This window comes from Formica exsecta, unplaced genomic scaffold (assembly GCF_003651465.1).
Source record: "Formica exsecta isolate Colony F162 unplaced genomic scaffold, ASM365146v1 scaffold458, whole genome shotgun sequence".
Taxonomy (NCBI): Eukaryota; Metazoa; Arthropoda; class Insecta; order Hymenoptera; family Formicidae; genus Formica; species Formica exsecta.
This window is the reverse complement of record NW_021851814.1, coordinates 174,390-195,724: the sequence shown is the minus strand read 5'-3', so window position 1 is coordinate 195,724 and position 21,335 is coordinate 174,390. Positions and strand designations below refer to the sequence as shown.

General features: G+C 38.2%; 2 protein-coding genes across 2 annotated transcripts in view; both read right to left on the bottom strand.

Annotated features, from left to right (window-relative positions):
* Positions 1-10,920, bottom strand: part of LOC115240903 — a 15,213-nt gene extending 4,293 nt beyond the window's left edge. The window contains 16 exon segments of the mRNA XM_029816332.1: positions 3-14; positions 138-273; positions 777-944; positions 1,099-1,165; positions 1,283-1,327; positions 1,643-1,666; positions 1,993-2,087; positions 2,749-2,938; positions 3,141-3,330; positions 3,435-3,691; positions 4,001-4,207; positions 4,485-4,664; positions 4,931-5,026; positions 6,774-6,957; positions 6,959-8,170; positions 10,619-10,920. Coding sequence (XP_029672192.1) covers positions 3-14; positions 138-273; positions 777-944; positions 1,099-1,165; positions 1,283-1,327; positions 1,643-1,666; positions 1,993-2,087; positions 2,749-2,938; positions 3,141-3,330; positions 3,435-3,691; positions 4,001-4,207; positions 4,485-4,664; positions 4,931-5,026; positions 6,774-6,957; positions 6,959-7,527 — 2,420 coding nt within the window. The 5' untranslated portion in view covers positions 7,528-8,170; positions 10,619-10,920.
* A 2,630-nt stretch (positions 10,921-13,550) lies between these two features.
* The window catches only part of LOC115240881 (protein enabled), a 23,360-nt gene continuing 15,575 nt past the window's right edge, over positions 13,551-21,335 (bottom strand). The window contains exons 4-8 of the mRNA XM_029816295.1: positions 20,711-20,772; positions 19,501-20,606; positions 19,156-19,341; positions 18,798-19,050; positions 13,551-18,716 (exon numbers count right to left, since the gene is read on the bottom strand). Coding sequence (XP_029672155.1) covers positions 18,688-18,716; positions 18,798-19,050; positions 19,156-19,341; positions 19,501-20,606; positions 20,711-20,772 — 1,636 coding nt within the window. The 3' untranslated portion in view covers positions 13,551-18,687. The remainder of the gene's footprint in view (positions 18,717-18,797; positions 19,051-19,155; positions 19,342-19,500; positions 20,607-20,710; positions 20,773-21,335) is intronic.

Below are 21,335 nucleotides of genomic sequence, written 5' to 3'. Positions count from 1 at the left end.
GTACGAGGTAATGCCTGAAATAAAAAGAAACGTACGCTCTTTTATTCTAATATAAAAAATTATAAAGACATTATTTATTATTCTAAAAATATAAAAAGAGAAAGAGAGAGGAGAGAGAGAAAGAAAAAACAACTTACTTCTTTATACCGTTCTCCAAAGTTTCGAGAACGAGCGTGGAGGCTTCATTGATGTATGTCCTCGTGGATGTTCCGCTTATACCCGATGCTTCACTCAAGCTCGATCGTCGCGATTGCTCTGGCACCGATAAATGCGCTGCAGGAAGAAAGTCGTTTCAAAGATATATACGTGATAAAAGAAAATGCAAAAGAAACGTGAAGCAGGAGAGCGAATAAATAGAATCAACACAACTTTACTCGAAATTCTACTTTAGATTAAATGATTCGAATCGTAAATTGTGTACTATATACCGGTTTTTATTGCGTCATCGATTTTGTCTACTGCTGAGAAGCAAAATTGCTGCACTAAATCCTACCTTGCGAAGACACTTACCAAAGCCGAGTACCGTGAGAGTAACACATATGTGAGCAAGATAGAGTGCGTATAAATGAGTACAATACAATACGAGGGAGATGAGAGGACTAAAAATACGAGTGAGATAACAATCTAGAATCTAACTAATAGATCTCGCGATTTATTGCAATCAAGTGAATTTCAAACAAACGTCTTACGACAAAAACTAATATATATTTCTATGTCACACACTTTTAATTCACAACCCAGAGAATACTGAAGAGAGACAATGTGGAGGATCTTACCGGAACCAGGATCGCGAGCTCTATCGGCAGATATGGATCTTGAATGAGCATCTTCATGATTGATCTCTCCTTCAGGACCCACTGATCTGCTTCTCGTCTTAGATCGGCTCAATCGCTTCTTTATGGTGCCAAAGAAATCGCGTCGTTTTCTTCGTGTTCTTCCTCTCTCTGTCAAAGTATCGCAACATATGTATTAGATATCATTACAAAAATACTTAAAAACGATATTATATAATTGGAAATTACAAAAAATTAATAAATTCTAAAAAACAAAAATTATTATTTTAATATAATTTTCGTGTGGTTGCTATAAAAATTTTACCTTCTGAATTGGAAGAATTAGGCGTGCTTTCTGGCCCTGAGGTAGCGCTGACATCCTTCGTTCCGTGCTACAAAAAAATTGTATTCGATAATTATACAAAATGCAAGAAAAAATCGATTTTTTTATTATCATCGGGAAATTTCATTTATCAAGACGAGAACGATATTACACGATATTTACTTACCTCCGGGGATATCTCTTGCCAGTTTCCATTCTCCGTCAGAGCGACCTGTTACATTAGTAAATACACAGCACTCAACCACGGTTAATATTTTTGTATAAAATGAAAAAAAAAATGCTCAATGTTAAAATAGATAAATTGAAAATTTAGAATAAAATTTAGAGCAAGTTTTACTGACAAAAGCTTCGAATTTGCTTGCTAATCTTAGTTTCGACATATCAAATGTGTGTTTCAAATTATGTCATGTTGAAAAATTTGTCTCGAGATAAATTTAATTTTTTCGTGTTACAAGCAAAAAATCAAAAAAATCATCAAAATTATTTTGACCACACAAAATGCAAAATAGTATATAACACTTTTTACCTTTACAACCTGCCGCTCCAGTTGCTGCAAGAGAAACCAAATAGAAATCATGCTTCAGTGGAAATCGCTATAATCGTGAAGATTACATTTTCGTCAGAAACATATAATCTTCGGCATTTTAATGCAAATAATTTTTAGAGAACCAAAACAATGTTTGTGTCGATTTATAAATTTTTTCTTATCAAATTATTTTGCGGAATTTTTAAGTTTATTTAGGGACTTCTCACTTTCACTCGTTTCTTTTATAAAAATCCACCCCTGAGATATATTTAGTTGTTCACAACTCCACATCAGACGAGCGTTATATTCATGCAGTAAAAAGTATGTAATAATTGCTTAACAAAACTTACCCTCTGCTGGCTGTGGACAATCAAAGTTCCCTTGTTACCGTTTGTCTGGCCGCTTTTGTATGGTGCATCCACGACGTTGCCGTTTGTCAGATAATCTGCAAAGATATTTTTCTAATAAATTTTTGCGCGGACATTGTTATACTCATTCAATAAGATCTACGACTCTTTCTGTCTATCCCTACGAAAGTGTCGACCATTTCAAGTACCAGAATTTTCACATCTATCTACCGATACATTTGTTTTATACAGAGTGTTCCAGATTTCACCATTTTCTATTTATAAATTTTCTTATAAATTTTTATCGATAGGGACATCGTAAACAATGTAAAATTTAGGAAATATTGTAATAGAAAAATATTAATAAAAGAAAATATATATATATATATATAGTAGAATTTTGAACACTCTGTATATTTAAATTATTTAATTAGCTCTGATAAAAATAGATTATTTTTTGGGTATTTGCACTTGATTGCATACGGGTAGCATTCTACTCATGAACAAGGGACGAGAATCTAATTATCCTCATGCCAACTACGTCGGAGAATCGGTTTAAACGTGCGATAAACAATGTATAATTTAATCAAGTGCGTTTTTATATTAAGGATTCAAACCAGCTCTGGCCATGAGATACGTGAGTCTATCTTCAAACGGGTGAAACGGGTTCAAAAAGTTACTGTACATACTGATAAAAGAAAAACCAATCTCGGGGTGTTCACACACATCATCAACGCCTGATAACTGATATGTAATTACCCCCTTCCGACTGTGCGGCAGAGTCGTACAAGATAAGTGTACTGTTACCATTGTTATAGTTTAGACTATTGTTGCCGATGACATTCGTCTGGCTGTAGGAACGGGTAGGTGAGACTGGCTTTATCGTCTCCTTGACTTTATAGGGCTTGGTCCCGATTTGTGGTACCTCTGCACCCTCGATAAACAGAAACTGTGAAAGTAAAACAAACAGAAATTTTTTTTTTTTTTAAGACATATTTTTAAAATATAAAATAATGTATATTTATAAAGGATGCGGACATATTGAAAAGAGTAGCTACTCAAAAATATTCGTACGTTTTTCGAGAAATATTTTACACTCAACAATGTCTTATTTAAAATTAATTAGAAGGCCAATTGATAAAAATAGTTACCTCTACGGTGAGGGTGCCTGTAATGTCATCCTCCTCGTACGGCCGCGCCTGAAGAGGTATGATTTGTCGCTGGCTCGGATTTGCGAGAAGCTCCTCGACGCCCACGATTCCGAGTCCCAAAAATCTTTGGCTTCTATTGATGTGATCGAATATTTCTAACAATACCTCGGTCGTATTGTGACTTATATCGCTGTAAATGCATATCGGAGCTTAGTTTCTTATGTCGACATCTTTTCCACAAATTAGAGAGAATATACAAGAAATAATAAAATAATAAAATTTTTTTTTACTTACAACAAGAACGCTTCGTCCCATAGAGGATTCTTGGTGTCCTTCTTTATAGACGTCTGATTCTTTTGCGGCGGTTCATCTAACTCCACCACGCAATAAGGATCCACGGCTCCTTGCTGGCCACCGAGATCCGTCGCCCTCACAACCTTCACGAGCAATCGCCTCTCGCCGGGCGCATATTGCATAGATACCGGCGAGGGAGCGACATGTCCCTGAAGACGTTGTTGCGGAGATTGATATATCATCGAGTTCGAGACGTTCTGCGAGCGAAGCGAGCAAGCGTGCGATAATAATGCCGTGAAAATATATAAGCAGAGCTTTCAATATAAAAGCCTTATTCTTTTAATAAAAGTAAATTGAATTCAAAATACTGAGAAAATAGAAAGAGAGAGAGAGAGAGAGAGAGAGAGAAAATAGATATAAATCTTATTGAAGAAAAAGTGCATTTAAGGAAAGACTGAGAGAGAGAGAGAAAGAGAGAGAGAAGAAGAAAATAATATTCGTGTAAATAAATATAAATGCATTAATGCATTTAGTGTCTCACAATTATCGATCATTTCGATGCTTACCACGTTGTCGTAATGCGTGGGATACGAAAATCCCGGCTGAGGAGGTGGTTCTCTCCATAATCGGGGACAGGTGGGATATTGAGAGAGATTGAGGTGAACGTTGATGCCTCGCAAGGCACCCACCACAATTTCCGTCACCACCTCTTGTAACTGGCTCTCGTCCAAGTCTTTCTTTATTGTGCCAACCGCTGCCAGAGAAACCTTTACCTGATACGGGATAATAGATAATATTACTTCATCAAACCGCGCCGCAATTTCTTATATCGGTGCCTCTTGTCTAAATATTTCTCGGTTAAAAAAAGGGGTTCGAAAATTTAACGCGAAAAGATCTTTAGCGTTCTCTTTTTGTATCGCGACATTGGCACAACAGACTGAAGATTATGTAAAACTCGACGCATTGTTGTGAATTCGAGACGAGCGACAAATAGCTATGATCGTATGTTTCCGCATATTACATCATAGGAAATCCGTCGATAACACGTACCTCCGGCCAACCGTCGCATTTCAGATCGACCAGTAGCTTCTCGGTGATACAGACGACATTGAGACGAGCGCGAAAGCGATTGACATTCACCCGATAATGATTAACTTCCACTTTATCGCCTCGTTGCCGAAACGCTTTCAGCTGCAAGGCCGGAGTAGCCTCGCAATCGCACGTGATAGTCTGAAAATGAGAGAAGATTATATTTTCTCGCGATAATTAATCCGTATCTCGAATTTTCGATTATTAAATTTTATAAACTATCTAATGATCCAATCATATTTTAATTCGAAAATTCTCGTTAATTATGGCTTTTAACGGATTAATAAAATCGATCCTTTCAAACTTGGCAGCCGCTATATAAATGGAAATAAAAGGATGGAATTTTTTCCTTGACAAGATTCTAAGCAAAGTTTTAGAGCGAAAACAGAAACGGAATGTCTACGTACCACGTCGTTCTTGGAATCACATTCGCAAAAGATGTTTGACAAGGTTGGGGGATGTGTCTCGGGAAGAACGCGGACAAATTCGACACCAACTCCGTGCTGTAACATGCAAAGAATGTCTAATGAAGATTACACTCGTGTGCATCTGCGCCACGCTTTTTCACACGCTTGCTAATTACTTGATTTGTCCGGCACACAGGCGCGCATTGCGACGCTTGTTTGCATTTGGAATTAAATTTATTTATGTTTCTATTATATGTGAGCTAAAATGAAAAAGAATAAAATCCGTGTAAATATACATAACAAGATATACCCGATATTCTATAAATCAAACAACGAAAAAATATTTCAGATTATTATTAATTAAATATATTTTTAGCCGGAGGGGAATTAATAAATTTTATGGAATTTTAATTAAAAAACAACTATTATTATTTTTATTAAAGTTATTCTACCTTATTTTTCTTTGTTTTTTTCTATCAAAATTTGTTATAATACTCATCCAAGTATTGTTATTAATTACGCGTGATAAAGATAACATGAGAAATAACTAAAATAATAAATAATAATATAATAAAATTTAATAAAATGTTAGGCGCGTGTAAAGATAATGAACGCGCGCGCTCTAATGTGCCGGTATAATTAAGCCAAGCCTAGAACTCTGAAGAAATTTTAGTTATTCCAGCAAAATGACGCCATCGGCTACGCGTGGCAAGGACAGCGCCGAACCATAACGTCTTTTTATATACTATTGGTCTTTCATGTAACGTACCTTGACCCATGTAAATGGCCATTCGGTATCATCTTTCTGCGAATAAAAAAATATTACGCAGTCGATTCTAAAGCAAGATATGGTATTTCGCCATAATTTATAGTTGTCAAGACAAATATCATATAAGCATATGTAAAACCTTTCGTAATGTGTTGCTATTGAACAATCCTTCAATTAGTTCTAATTGATTGGTTTACTCGATTAATTAATTTATTCGTCAACATAAGCATTAATGGGTTCAAGAAAAGAATTAACTGTAGGATAAAGATAATAAAAGATTATAGATTTTAACGGCGGTTATTCACGAAACAAATAAATAGCAACTATTTAGCGTGGATAAAATAATTAAACCGTATCCAATCTCCGAGCAATTCAACAATATTGCAATTTCTCGTAGGATGAATCATCGGATAGTAGTGAAATTTGGAAAAGTGCCCGTAATTTCAAGCACGCAAAACATGTCTTGAGCGCAAAATGATGGTGCCACCGAGTATTCTGTTATCAAACACAGACTTTTCGTAGTGACTAATCTCGCTAAAGAGACAATGTGCTGATAATTGCGAGAATTTGTAACGTCGAAAAGAGCACTTTGCTTTGTTGTAATTCAGTTATATATGCGTCTAAAAAGAGAATCGTGCTCTCGACTAAAGCACTCGACCTACTCGACCTCGCAATCATGCATGCACGCACACACACACACACACACGAACGCATCCCCTTCTCTTCTCATCGTTTCGCTGGAGTCACCCACGCCTCGACAAAAGTTTATATCTCGCCTTATCGAGCGTGACGAGTCGTGCAAAGTTGTTTGGCGAATTTCAACACACCACGCTTTATACGAAACCATATTTTATAGAATAATAATTATATACACGAATATATTTTTAGTAAAATTATCACTATAGAATCATAAACTTTTACCGAGCCTCTTAAAATTTCCAAACTTGAGTACATGACAAAAAATCTAAAAAAATCTTGGCCTTTTTCTTTACCGATGTAAGAGCTAGAATTGGTTAAAAAAAATAAAAATCGAGATAGAGCGATGAATACATAAGAGTGAAAGATGTTTCTCACCTCGTCGGTGGAGCCAGCGGTAAAGTCGTTGAGAGAGACCACCCAAGTGGCCAAGAGTTCGTTGAGGATGACGAGGTCGTAGTGCAGCCAAACGATGAGTTCGTTAACCCAGCGCACGGCCTCAGCGTCGGCGCCAGTCGCGGTTGGCAGATGCAGCGCCTTGGAGCTTCGGGACGGGCTGACTGCTGAGGCGTTTCCTGATCGGTGGTGTCGGTGGCACGTATCCTCCTGGCGATGGCGATCTCACACCTGCTACCGCGCCGGTATCAACACCACCACCACTACTACCACCGCCGCCACCACCACCACCACCAGCACCACTAGCAGCACTAGCGGTACCACTAGCACCGATGGTACCACCTGCACCACCGGTACCAGCCCTCACGATCGACGACGAGGACGTTGACGGGGGTGATGTCGACTTGGATCTGTCGAATAGTTTTCCAACGGCGGTACCCGCCAACACACCACTTTCGCTATGATGGACATGGCTGTCTTTACCAAGCTGCACCGACGATGAAGTGGCAGCGGCGGTGGCGAGTTCGTTCAACACGAAACGATTGTACACATATTTGCCCACACACAATACCACTAAGCCGAACAGCATCCAGCCGAATATCAGCATCGATAATGTATCCATGGTCGTCTCACCAGTCGAGTCAAAACTGCATATCAGATCGTCCACCCGCTCGGCCAAGTCGGCCATATTGCCCCATCGTTCTGCCAACCAAGTCCAATTGGATTCCAAAAACATTCTTTTCTATTTTCACCCGCGAGCGGCCGCGGCCCCACCACCGCACTATACTTGGCTATTAATACGCCGCGCATATACCCTGGGCTCCACCTGGGCCACGTTACTACGGCACTGGTGGACGACGTATCCGTCTACGTCGTCGTCTACTCGCGTGCCTACCTAGCATATGCCTCCGTTTCTGCTCAGGAGAAATTCGCGACCTCGCGACCAATTGGACAATCGGGGTCAGTCAGCCTTTGGCTGTCCGCTTCGAGGTCACGCGTCTTCCTTCGCGTCAACCTCTTTCCACCGTTTCCAATCTTTACAAGTGCAGATGTTGTCAACTTGATTATTAGTGAAATCGGACTCGAAAGTCGCGAGCCTTCTTCAGAATCCCTTGATAATGATCAACCTTGATAACAATCTTTTCGATGGTCAAACATGAAGCTGTGATAATTTTAGATGATGTTATTTGTATAAAGTAAATTCGAGAAGCCAGAAACACATCAATAGCTATCTCCGCATGATGCACGATGCTTTTGAGACATCAGAAGGCTTGAAGTTATTTCAGATTATTTCTCGGTCATTGCTTTTAAAATTAATCAGATTAATATGCTGGTAAGCATTGCATTCTTCTTATCCGTTGCAGCCAGATGAAATCATGCTGCAACAAAGACATTCAGTAAATTAAATCAGTTGAAAAAAAAGAAGTTGTTATCCGATATCGACTGATAAGTTCTCCGTGAGTAATGTCAATTATATGATATACCCACGTGGGTTATCGCAATCAACAAATTCCCACGGAGAATAAGTTTTATCTAGAAGAGTTCCATATGTGATTCTCGAACCAAAATAATTCTTTTAGATTAAAAATTTTATTTCCAATTCTATTAATATTATTTTAATTAAAATTTCTTTGATTTTCTAAATTTTTATCTAAAGATTTTAATATCAATTTAATTCTATGAATATTTTAATTCTTATTTAAACATCTAATTTTTTGAATTATAATATGCTTGATATACGTTGTTTTTGTAAAAAACTCAAGGCAAAAACATTTTTTTACAATTGCATTATTCTACATCGCGCGTTAACGAATATTTTTAGCCGGCTATCACCGGTGTCGTTCGTTGGTGGTAAATGATAACAGGTTACGGCGAGTGGACGTAAGAATGAAACTTGCATGCCAGCAACCTTGGCGATGTCTTATCACTCGACTGTCATAATTTTCTCTCGTCCGAAAGATAAGGAGACAAAGAGAGAAAGAGAAAGAAAGAGAGACACGTATACCACGTGCTCGAAAAATATTATTGACCACATTGAGAGAGGAGGATTCTAGCTGCTGGCAAGTGATGCAAATTCAATCTCGAGTTATCAATCAAAGATCGGGATCAATCGGACGGGTCATTCATGAAAAAAACAATGAGAGCTTATAAAGCTGCCGAGAGAAGAACGTCATAAAAAATTGAACGATGGAAAGATTTGGAGAACAAAAATTTTTCTCGAAATGTTCTCCTTATAATAAATGTAAATCGCCAAAAGGTTTTACATGACATTTACAATAACGTGTAAAAAGAAAAACAGATACATTTGTACCGGCTTTTCTTCTTTCTCTCTCTCTCTCTCTCTCTCTCTCTCTTTCAACTCTTAGTGCTTATTAAAGGCAATTCTGTTCAAGAGAATTGTTCTTGTTTACGTCGAATGACGTGATCGATACGTTCACTATTCGATGAACGAAAGAGCGAAACGAAATCGCGAAACCCGGTGAATGTCTTGCTTGAAGTAAGTGCCGTTATACTTTCGCTTCGCCTTCTCCAGCACATGGAAAGTGTTCGCGCGTTCACTTTTTATCGCGGTCATTGCGTATAGTTTAATCATTAACATTCGTTCCGTATCCTTATTCGTCGTCGTGAACTCGTGTGTCTGTCAAAGTCAAATAGCCATGTTTTGTTGTACAAAACTTCGAGGAATCTTGTTGACGATTCGTGTCAAAGATAAAACTCGTCTTGTCCTCGATCAGAAAGCGTTGTTCGCTTTTCCGAAACGTGATAGAAGGTATTTTGCTGCATGAAAAAAGAACAGAGATAAACATACATTCTCAAGTTGACTCGCAAGTATTTCTCGAGCCGAAAATAAGTAAAATTAAAAACCAATATAAATAAAATTAAAAATTCATTAGCAAAGAATTTATGATGAATTAAGTTGCGCGATATCAAATACACACGTTGCTTTTTTTATTTACCTCTCAAACAATGGTCGAACAAAAAATAAATTCACACGAATTTACATTTTAAATTTAAATAATTAATTAATCGATTTATTTATTTTTTATTATTGTGAAAAGAAATCTGTTTTTTATGTTGTTTTCACAAAGACAATTTCCACGCGTGTCAACTATTTTCATTGATAATCAACATAATAAACAATGAACTATACATACATATATACAAATATATATTTCCACGATTGTAAAACCGTTCGAAATGTACTGCTGCGTATCGATTAATTTGATAAAGGGCAAGGCGACTTTTGTTATACGAATAAAAAGGGATCTTTTCAATGTCCCTGACATTATGCTAATTTGCATCGGTTAATTTCCTAAATAATCACACAAGGAAGAAAGTCTCTCGCGTGAAAACGTCAAGCAATATTGTTCCAAAACGCAACTGTCAAAATTATTCATAACGCGATATTTTTTATATTCGCGAACAATAAAAAAAAGATGATATTCTTTTGCACACAAATTAAACGGGAAGATTTTACTACACACTCGAAATTGGGATACTTTTGGACACATAACTGCAATATCTTTGCGCATTGCGTCCATCCGGATGCAATCCCATCGTATCCAAATTAATTAGATCGTCGAACAACGAGCAATTTGAAGAACAGATAAGAGAATAAACTTTTGTTACACATATCTATGCAATTTTGCTCTTTTTGCACTATCCCTGGGCACTGCGTTTATTTGGATTTATTGGCATTAAGTGTCTTTTATCCTGTATCGTTCAAATCCAATCCATCGGATAATTTCGAGAATCACATTTTTTTAATCGGATATAGATTATCGACGGAATCGCAGATTCAAGTAACATACAATCAAATGACATACTGTTAATTGTACACAGACACGCTCGCATGCGGCTGTCTCATTCACGTCACACTTTATTCCGCTCCGCGGAAAGGCGGCAACAACAACAAGAAGAACGTTAGATGCGACGATTAGTTGCCTTCCTCGAAATGGATACTACGCGACGCCGGTCGCGGCGGCGGTCCGCGGCAGTCTGACTTTCGATTAATCAGCCGATCGTGTCCGCTCAACACACCGCTCGCTGGTCGACTCGGAGGGGAAACCCCCGCCAGAGTCCGACCCGAGCGAGGGAGTACGCTCCCTTCGAGGCAACTTCCTCGTTCTTCCCCGAAGAAGACTCCTTTTCGCGCTCTTTCTCTCGCACCCTCCCACGAGACGAGATGTTCGTTGCGATAAGGGAGGAGAAGGGATCGCGAGGACAAAAACATTACTCTACATCTCGAAATATAGGGTGTCCCATGAGGTTCCTCACTGCAGATTATTTTCCCCCAACATTTTCCTCCACGAAAACCTGCAACTTGTTTCAAATATTTTTTTCAGAAGTTGTTGTGGACAATTTTATCTTTAAACGAGGCGTTCAAAAAACTTGAATAATACTTAAATTTTTAAAAATGAAGATTCTCACTTTCATAAACTTTGCAGGAATTAGAATTGTGTCGATAATCGCGTGTATCGAAATTTTAGTCTCAAGTGTGAATTGAAAATTTCCACCGCAATTGAGGGTTGAAATTTTCTTTCAAGCATCCGAGAATATAGGGGAACGAACCGCGTGTAGCTCCATGGGGTGAGTTTGTATGGAGTTATATTCAAAGTTACGCCTCAGGCATTAACAACGAATAGAAGATTGATAAGAGACAACGAACACGATAAAAGACCCGAATAAAAACAATCTTGCTCCAAAAAAGAGAATCAAACGCACAATATTTTTTATCGTCATCTTTATCGAAAGAAAAAGCTTCAAAAAAAAAATTCTTCCAATAAACAAACAATTCGGATCAATAGAATCGATTAATTAATCTCCAATGCACTTTCGCAACCGCACAAAAATGATTCCTTTCTTTTCCAACAATGTCGATGTTTTTGCATTCCTCGGCGACGAAAGCTGAGAGTATCGGAGAATTTCTGGCCCGCCCTATATGTCGCCGGTCATGGTACCGCGGTCCCATATCGATCCGCTGCGCAACCACCACCGGTCTCGACCTCACGACGAATCGTCGCCCGTTACCTTGACACGGGGAATAAGGTCCGTGCTCTCCCTTCGGTTGCATCGAGCGTTACGTTTTTTCCGCTCAGAACGAGATGGCTATTTACTCGATATACCGATTGCGAGACATCGGAGGAAAAAAAGGAGAGGGAATATGTCTTTGGCGAAGGAAAAATACAGGAATGTAGGGGCGAAAACAAATATATTATATGCAAACATGTACGAGCAACCTGTAAATTTACAATGCAAAAGCGGATGATCTTTAGAGATCACTGCCTTTGAACTTGCGCTGACTTTTGACGAACTTTCGCCGACCTCGCTATCCCCTTACTAAGATAGGATCTTTTTATTTGCGTTACGCAACATTCTTACAATTTAAATCAAGGGTTTCCAAAATAAAAAGTAAAATTATATATCGGAGATCGCAGCAAAAAGAGTAACCCGGAAAAGCTTTGGAAACCTTAAATAAAAAGAAATTAAAATATATTTATATAGGATATAAGATATTTTTAATTTTATTTCATTTTATTTCATATAGGATATTTTTTTCCTTTATTACATATTAAATTTTTATTTGTCTTTTTTTACGTTTGCACATTTAGATCTCAAGATACCTGAATAATTTGACTATAAGTCATGCGTGTTTGTTGGGAATCTACTATCAGATGATTCAAATAAATTATGATAAATTATACATCGATGTAAATAATTGCGTAATCAAAAAGAATATAGGCATGCTGAGTCAGCGCGTGTAAATGACGTAACGAAGAATCCATCATCGGTGTAAATAGTCACACGAAATATCGAACTTAGATCTAGTAATCTCGGACAAAGCAAGAAAGGGACCGAGTAAACAGGGTTGTTGTTGAAGATCGATCGTTGAATAAAACAAAAATACCATGCTGGCGATTTGACCGAATTGAGCCGGACAATCGATGCGAGGTAAACGCACTCGTACTCGATATATATTGTCTTACAACATATTGTAAACTCTTTTTCTCTGCCTTAAATCTAATTTTGTTCTTTAATAATAAAAATTAATAGAGTTTATATTATTATATCTTTGCATAATGACATGTCAAAATTTTGAATCGAAACTCGTGCCACCAATTTCGTTTCATCTTCATTTCTCTCTTTTTCTTTCTTTTTTTTATATTACATTATTACATTATTTATCATTTGTGTTATCGTACATTAAACTGTGCATTGAATATCTCGATTGGCATTTGATGTTTATTGCGAGCACTAGGTCATATCAGAAGTAAAACTTTGTTCCAGCTGTGGATAACGCGTAAGCATGATGACGTCGATCTAAAAATAACTCCGAGAAACATTTCATTCGCACGAGACATGTGCGTGAAGACACGCGAACACAAAATCCATATCCCTACCTTTAATCAAGAAAATCCCCCACCCCCTCACGTTATTTCTCGTCGAGTCGACATAATTCAAGAAATCAGGCCGCGGCGAGTAAACACATCAAAGAACACTGTTTCTTAAGCTTTACTTAAGAATATTGCCGAGTAAAAGAAAGAGAGAGAGAGACAATATATTCGTGAATAAATGTCATATCAAAATAAAATTTTAATTCGTAAAATATAAGAATTTTTTTATATGAATATATCGATTTTTTTTAATGCATGCGTCTTCTCTCCTTTTTGAAAAAATGATGATACTTACGTGATATATCCGCTATCTACTTGGATGAATACATATGAAGAGAGAGAGAGAAAGGAAAATCTCTCTTACAGCGTATATCCTTTTTATTATTTTGTCATTCATTTACATACAAATATTTTCAAGATACGTCTTACGAAAACGAAGTAGTGGCCATATTCGGTGCTCGCTGTAGAGTTCGCGCTTCCCCTACGATTAAGAAGAACGCGTTCCTCGATACAAAGTAGCTTCGTCGCTCCCTATCTCATTCACTTAAAATTATTATATTAACATTCGCGGCGTCCTTGAGCTCATTTCGTTTTCACCTCCAGAAAAGCAATCCTTGCGCGACCCGGCTCGCAATTTAGCTCGCGTTTGCGCGAAAAATAAATTATTTGCAAAAAAAAAAAAAAGGGGGAAGATAAAAATACAGGAGAGCCTAACAATAAGTCTAATCTTCGTGGAAATGATAAGAGGGCACATCGCAAAGTTGAAATAATATAGCAGTCAGATTCTTGCTACCGAATATAAGATCGCCGTACATCGATGTACAGATCAACAATAGTAGATCAGCAAGTACAAATCGCATTCGTGGATTTCGTTCTCGTGGCGCTAAAGGAACTCGAAGGGAGAGAGAAAAAAAAAAGAAGCGGTTTGTGAAAAGCGCGCCGATTATACGTCAACGAGCTACTCTCTTGCGCTCCATAAGTATCCCAATACACACGCTGCGAGGAACCTATAAGAGAAATCTCGAGTTTGGCAGTCGATGGCTGTTGACGGACGCTGTCTGATTCGCGCGTGGATCATTCAGCACAACATATCACAATTGGAGGTAAAGTTCGGCACGCCAACAACGGCGACTTATGATTCGCATGATGCATCCTCGCGCACGTGTTCCTTTTGACAGCTAACAATTTTCGTCGAGTTCAAACGCTGCGATCTGTAGTGTGTATCCTGTAGTGTCTCCTTTGCTTTCCTTGCCGAGAGAATAATTACAGAGATCATTCCCTTTCTCGTATCATATCGAAATCCGAACTCGTCGACATATCGATTTCAATCAGTTTTCATCCCCCTTATCGATGCGAAACAGCCCTGATTACGTTTTGTGTGCATAAACGATTGTGCTTATCAATTTCTTTTACTTATTTTACATGAAGAAATTCGCTTTCGAAACTTGGTGTCTCGAGCGAATTTTATTGAAATATCGGTGATCCAGAAATTGCATTTAAGAAATGCATTTGATCGTTACAACTAGGACACCACACGTATCGCGTGTGCAAGTCGCTCGTCCCTATTTCTTTCTTTTATCTAATATTACGAACGATTCTTTCGCATATCGCTTATATCGAAGGCAGGACAAAGCGACGTTTAAAAATGAAAGATACCACAAAGATGGATTTCCTCGTGATATCGTGACGCTTACGGCATAGCTTATTAATAATTAATGCTTTACACACGTCAATCCGCAATCATTCCACGCACGTCCCTAAGAATAGTCTAAACATGAACGTTTTCACTCGCGTGAGTGAAATCGGCGACAAATTGCCAACAAACGGACTCTTATATAAATATCAAGTGAAAAATACACTCAATTTTCGCGAGATTACATTGTCACGCGCCAATTAATTATATTAGGAATCAATAAATTTCTCTCCAACGACTTTCTATGATTTATACACTTTATCGTTTAAAAAATATAATGGACGTTAGTCGTATTCATACAACGACAAATATATGTGAATGTTTAGGGCTTAAAGATAAGTAAACGAAACGACGTCGATTAAATTACCGAAAAATTTTCGTCGCTGGTTTCACTCGTCTTAAATGCAAATTTCGAGTCGCTTATGTATATTCGATCATTAACATAGCAATCACATCGCAATACACAGTGCTTATTAATGGCCTCGGTCACGACAAACCTTTATTACCTCGTTATTATTCAAGTTTTTTCTCAACCCGTTCCTGTCAAATAACTTTTTGCAATCGTAACACAAACACACTCTTACAATACCCGCTTTAAAACTACGATATGAAAATTATAGTTTCGCCATAATATACTCAATATATGTACTGCGTGTGTATTTAAGTGTGCAAAAAAATATACGCAAATAATATGCATATCGCAGCTTCGATAGTGCGTAGTCGCAAACATCGCGGACTATAATTACGCGATAAAAATGCGTTATATTAACGAGAGACGACCGAGTGTAGGAAAAAAACCAGGGCACTATCAGTGCGCGTGCATTGATATCATAATTATACACGGTGTTTCACGATGATCGCGTTTAATTTTAACGATAGATTCTATTCGAGCAATTTGGAAAAAAAATATCCTTGCTCAACTAAAATATCGATATGCCAATATAATTTTCCACTTATGAGCGGTTAAAGATGAAGAGCTCTCCCTTGGCGAAACCTCAGCCTCAGCAAATTATATAATACAAGTGTATAATATAGTACATATATTTTTATTTAAAAAATTCCTCTTTCACATAATTTACTATTGTTCAATATAATAACACACACTCTTCCTCTCTTTCTTTTTCCTTTTTTCCTTATTCAATTTCAAATTTATCAAAAATCACGTGAAACATCGGATATATCGGCGGGAGGGAGAACAAAGGGACAAAGGAAAGGAAAAGCGCAAGATATAAGCGAAAGAACGATAAGAGAATGAGCTCTGTAATTGCGTCTATAAGGAAATATTCGGGAAAGCTTTTCGAAATATTTCTACATTTTCTCCCTCTCTCATATACACAATCGTGATACCGCCGTTTTGGAAAAAGAAAAAAAAAACGAAGAAGAAGAAAGAAGAAAGATGATAAAAATAAATACATTATACTGGAAGATCCACACCAGATAAATTTATATGTACAAAGAGATGCAGTATAGAAAATAGAAGTAAAAAAAGGATAGAGAAGGGTAGAAAGAAAAGAAGTACACCCTCTATATAAAAAAATAATCGCACGCACAAATTGCGCGCTTACAAATCGCATATACACGCGCTTCTCTCGATTATCGGCAATAATATTTGCGTGTGATGTTTTCGCTGAGAGAGAATGCAAATCGCTATCTCGCGAGGAATATAGCAAGGAAATAAATGTATAATTATATCACGCTAGGTAAAATTATAGCCGATATTTAGGCAGAAAATTACAAGAGAAGACGGATTAGAAGAACTAATCGATAAAAGATAAACGACAAATTGTATTTTAGATGTCGAAGATAAGCTTTACCGCCGCTCGTTGTCAAAATTGTACACCTTTCCTTGCAAAATTATCTCTCACTCCCATGACTCGACTAGAAAACTGTCTCTCATCTAATCCCTTCGAAATGATTATCGAGGATCCTTACGATTTTACGTTTATCGTAAAACAAGCGTGTCAATATATGTATAATAAAGCGCGGTAAAGCGTGTAATAAAAATCGTGTAAAATTCAGCCTTTGAAGAAAATCACGCGAGTCGGTGATGGACGATTACCGACCGAATGAAATCACGCGCGCGCGTATAAGATAAATATATATCCTGCGCGTTTTTTTTTCTCTCACGAAATATCTCAATATTAATAGTAATTCTCGATCACGCGATCGTGATAGCGACAGCGAGTCAAGTGTACTTATTGCGTATCACGTTCAAATGATGAACCGGTTAAATGGTAGAAGCCGTGGCTCTTCGCGTGAAAATTTGATCGCTCGCGTAACGTGTCGAGAGTAAAATAAAGCAAATAGCCTCGAGAGATGATACAAGAAATAAACCACTTATCGTATTATGAATGTTTAGCAGCTTATCCGCGCACGCGAGTGAAAGAAATATTGTCTAAACAGAAAAGCTTGTCGAAAGAAAGCTGGATAGAAGCCGGAAAATAATCACATGAAAAGCCATGAAAATAGAGATTAGAGAGACGTCGGGTTTCAAGAAAGCTTTTTTTTTTTCTCTTATTCAATCGAAGAAAGTATGATTCGATGTATGACAATAGTTTGGAATATGAGAAACAAAATGCCGCGTATTGCTAAAATGTGCGTCGAGTCGTAATTTAGATATTCGATATCCCGGAATGGATATTAACACGGAGATTTTTTCTTAATTATATACCGTTTAAGAGCGCAATATAGCGTGTCCTCGAGAATTTCACAATCAACGATCGTGGCATCCGTCTATCGTCGTTTATTGCTATTTACAATGTTTAACGTGTCTAGGAGATTAGCGCAGTATCGGAGAACGTGGGATGTATCTTGGAATGTATTCGCCCATTTACATTTTCATTCAGAGATGAATCCGCGTCACAATAGAGATCGACAATGCAATGTGCTTCGCATAAATGATTAAAACGACATGGCGCCGATAAAATAAAAGACAAAAATGCGAGGAAAACACATGCCACGATATTGACGAAAGAATTATGTATAGAATGTTGTATAATGAGATCGTTCTTGTGTAAAAAAATGTTTCATTATACAAGAGAAGTCTTAGAAACCCTGCCTGACCATACACGGTAAAAAATATATGACGCGTAACTTGGACGTTGAAATAATTGAGTCTCTTGTGGTTTAAATCAAATTTACAATTTTCGTCTAGTTGATTAATATCAACTTTAATTATTCAAATTTTGTCGCTTGACTGGCCTCGATTATAAACTTGTCAAAATGTAGCTATTACTGTAGATATTTATACGTGTGTATAGAGATTGATATTATTTATACATATTATAAATAGTACACCATTTTTTGATTTTTATCAATATCTTCTTTAATCTACAAAGCGATTTAATAGTACTTCATTGTGCGCGTGTACTTATTTTATATTTTCATTGTAAAAAGTTTCTCTTTCGTTTGAAACTTGTAAGGATTTCTCGTGATCCCTTGTGCTTGTATCGAGAGACTTTTTCCATGAAACTAAACTCAAACGAAACTCAACTGATTCAACGTTTCGTTACGATTGTTATTTATATAGCAAATAACGAAAGGATTAACGGTCACTTAAAATACTAAATTGGATTAATTTACTTACACATAAACGTCCGATATACATGAATGTAACCACACTACATTCTGTTGCAAATACGTTGTAAAAACCTGTATATGGTTCTCGTTAATGTCGCTCCAATATCGAGCGATCTAGTCATAAAACTCTCTCTTTAATTACTTTTTTATTTTCTGTTTTTCCCGTCTTATTCTTGTCGGCTTCGAGAGTTCGGCTCTGGGCTCCTTTGCTTCTTTTTTATCATATTCTTTATCTCTTATTCAGTTCTGTTCTCACAACTGAAAATATAAAATTAATATTTCATATTTTGTCGAACGATAACAAAATTTTTTATAACTGCAATAATAATATATCCGTACCATCGATTATTTCCTGCTTCATTTTTTGGAACTCTTTACGCACTTCCTTGATTATCTCCACTTTAAAGGCCTCCATCTCTTGCGCGGTAAACGAGGTGCCGTCGTTAACTCCGTTTACCTTGAGGAGGGTATCCTCCGAGGCCGAGCCAAACCTCTTGCGTACTGATTTCGGCGATTCGGCGCCGTTGGAGAACTTATTATTTGATGTGTTGTTCTTATCCCAAGATTTTTTGTCTGGTGAGCTTTCCGGCTCCTGCGAAAAAAATCTTGCTATCTTTCCTCTTCTCTTTTCCTCTCGTCAATCTTTGAATGTGTTTAACAAAGCATAAAGTATTTAAGTTACGCGATATCTACATACCGGTGGTTGTTCAGGTTGCTTTTTCTCGGCGGCAGCTCGTCGGCGTGCCAAAGTTTTGGCCATCTCGTCCATCATGGAAGCCATTCCGCCGCCTCCACCTCTTCCTAAAGTACCATAATTGCCACCGCTTCCACTACCGCTACTGCTAGTGCTCGATCCACTGTTTTCCACGGGCTGCGATTGTTGCTATTGGCAGAAAAGATTCATTGTTATAATATTTACATGTTACGATATATAATTGCTATTTTTATATACATCTAATATGTTAATATATTAATAATTCCCATTTTACATTTTTACGAGAGGTAACTATTTCCATTAGAAGATTAAAGTTCATAAAATTACCTGTTTCTTCTTAAGACGAGCTTGAAGAGCGGCGGCTAATGAATTAGTATCGGGCGGTGGATCGCTTGAAGAACTGATGGACGAGGCGCTGGCGATGGAACTGTTAGCGTTAGGTACGGGTGGTGGCGGCGGTGGAGGTGGTGCGGCGATTCCGGTCAGTGGTACCATTGGGGGCGGCGGCGGGCCGCTGCTAACAATGGGAGCGTAAGCGTTTGCGCCGACCGTAAGGTGTCCACTGGCGGCGTACTGATTCACCGAGTTTGATGGTGTCCCATACGGATTTGTGGTGCCTGCTGAGGGGACTGCTTGACTACCTGTACCGCCATATTGTGCTTGCGCCTGTGACACGATGCTGCCGTACTGCGATTGACCGGGTTGCGCGACCGCGTATTGGCTTCCCGGACCAGGCGGCGGCGGACCGGCGGCGTACTGATTTATCGAGCTACTGCTTCCGTATTGATTACCACCAACGCTGCCATACGGCGCGGCCTGATTGCCGGTCGATTGGTTGTATTGGCCTGCATTAGCCTGTCCTCCCGTAGCGTAATTGCTCGTCTGACTGTTAGTACCATAGAAATTATTCTGACTGCTGGATTGCGGATACTGGTTTGGACTCTGGCCCACGACGCTGCTCGCACCGCTGCTTCCGGTTCCGCCAACGGGAGCAGCGCTTGCGTACTGATTACTCGTAGGCGCGGCACCGTACTGACTTGCCTGATTAGTAACGTAAATGGGCTGGGACTGTTGATTTGCAAGGTTCGATTGGGATGATGGTGATTGCGCGTACTGATTCATCATCAGCGGTGGCGCCGGTGCCGCGGACGAATTAAAGTTCATCATTGCTGGCGGACATGGCGGGGCGGGGGGTGCAATCGGCGGCTGAGGCGGCGGTACCGGCGGCGGTCCAGTTGACATTTGTGGAGGAGCTGGGACCATACCGCTGACACCCTGCATTAGTGCCGATTGCTGCTGTTGCGGTGGCTGCGGCGCCGGCGGTGCCGACGAAGTTCGATGGTGACCGGATTGTTGTTGCTGTTGCTGCTGTTGCTGCTGCTGCTGCGCAGTCGGCGGACAGCTCGGTGATATAGGATTAGGACTGCCCGTTGCTGTAAAGAATATTAATTTGTCATTGTTTTTATTTATTTTTATTTAATATACTATAATGTTTATGCGCTAGGAGAGAGAGAGAAAGAGAGCAAACATAATATACCTTGACTTTGTTGGGACATTCTGCGTTCCTGAATTATTGCCACGTCCTCTCTGGTCATGGTTCTGCGCAAACGAAAATTGGAATTAGATACAAATTATTTTTTCGTTAATATATCATTATTAATGCAAAGCGTAGTAGGGCCAGCCAACTAGACTAACATAATAGACATATTCGACGACCTATATACTACAATAGTATAATCCTAGACAGAAATTGCACTAAAATCCGCTTTAATTATTTTAAAGAATATTTTTTATATTCACACACACATACAAAAAATTTCTCATTAATTAAATAAATTAATCGTACAGTAAATTTAATCGCTACGTGAACAATATCGTGCTACAAATTTTTTTTTTTTTTTTTTTTTTTTATTTCGGTATATATTTCGACAATAGTGGAGAGAACTCTTACCCTAAACCACAGATCACATCGAGAGATTTAAACATCGATATTAAATGTATGCGGGTCCAAGGAACTAAAGAAAATACTAGTCCAACATATTTTCAAGGCACATAAGACTTTCATAGCACTTTTATAAAGAATGAGCTAATATGTGATATATGAGTAGCAAACGCTCGTTATCTTATCCCTATCGAATCTGTATATATTTAGAAAGTTTCTT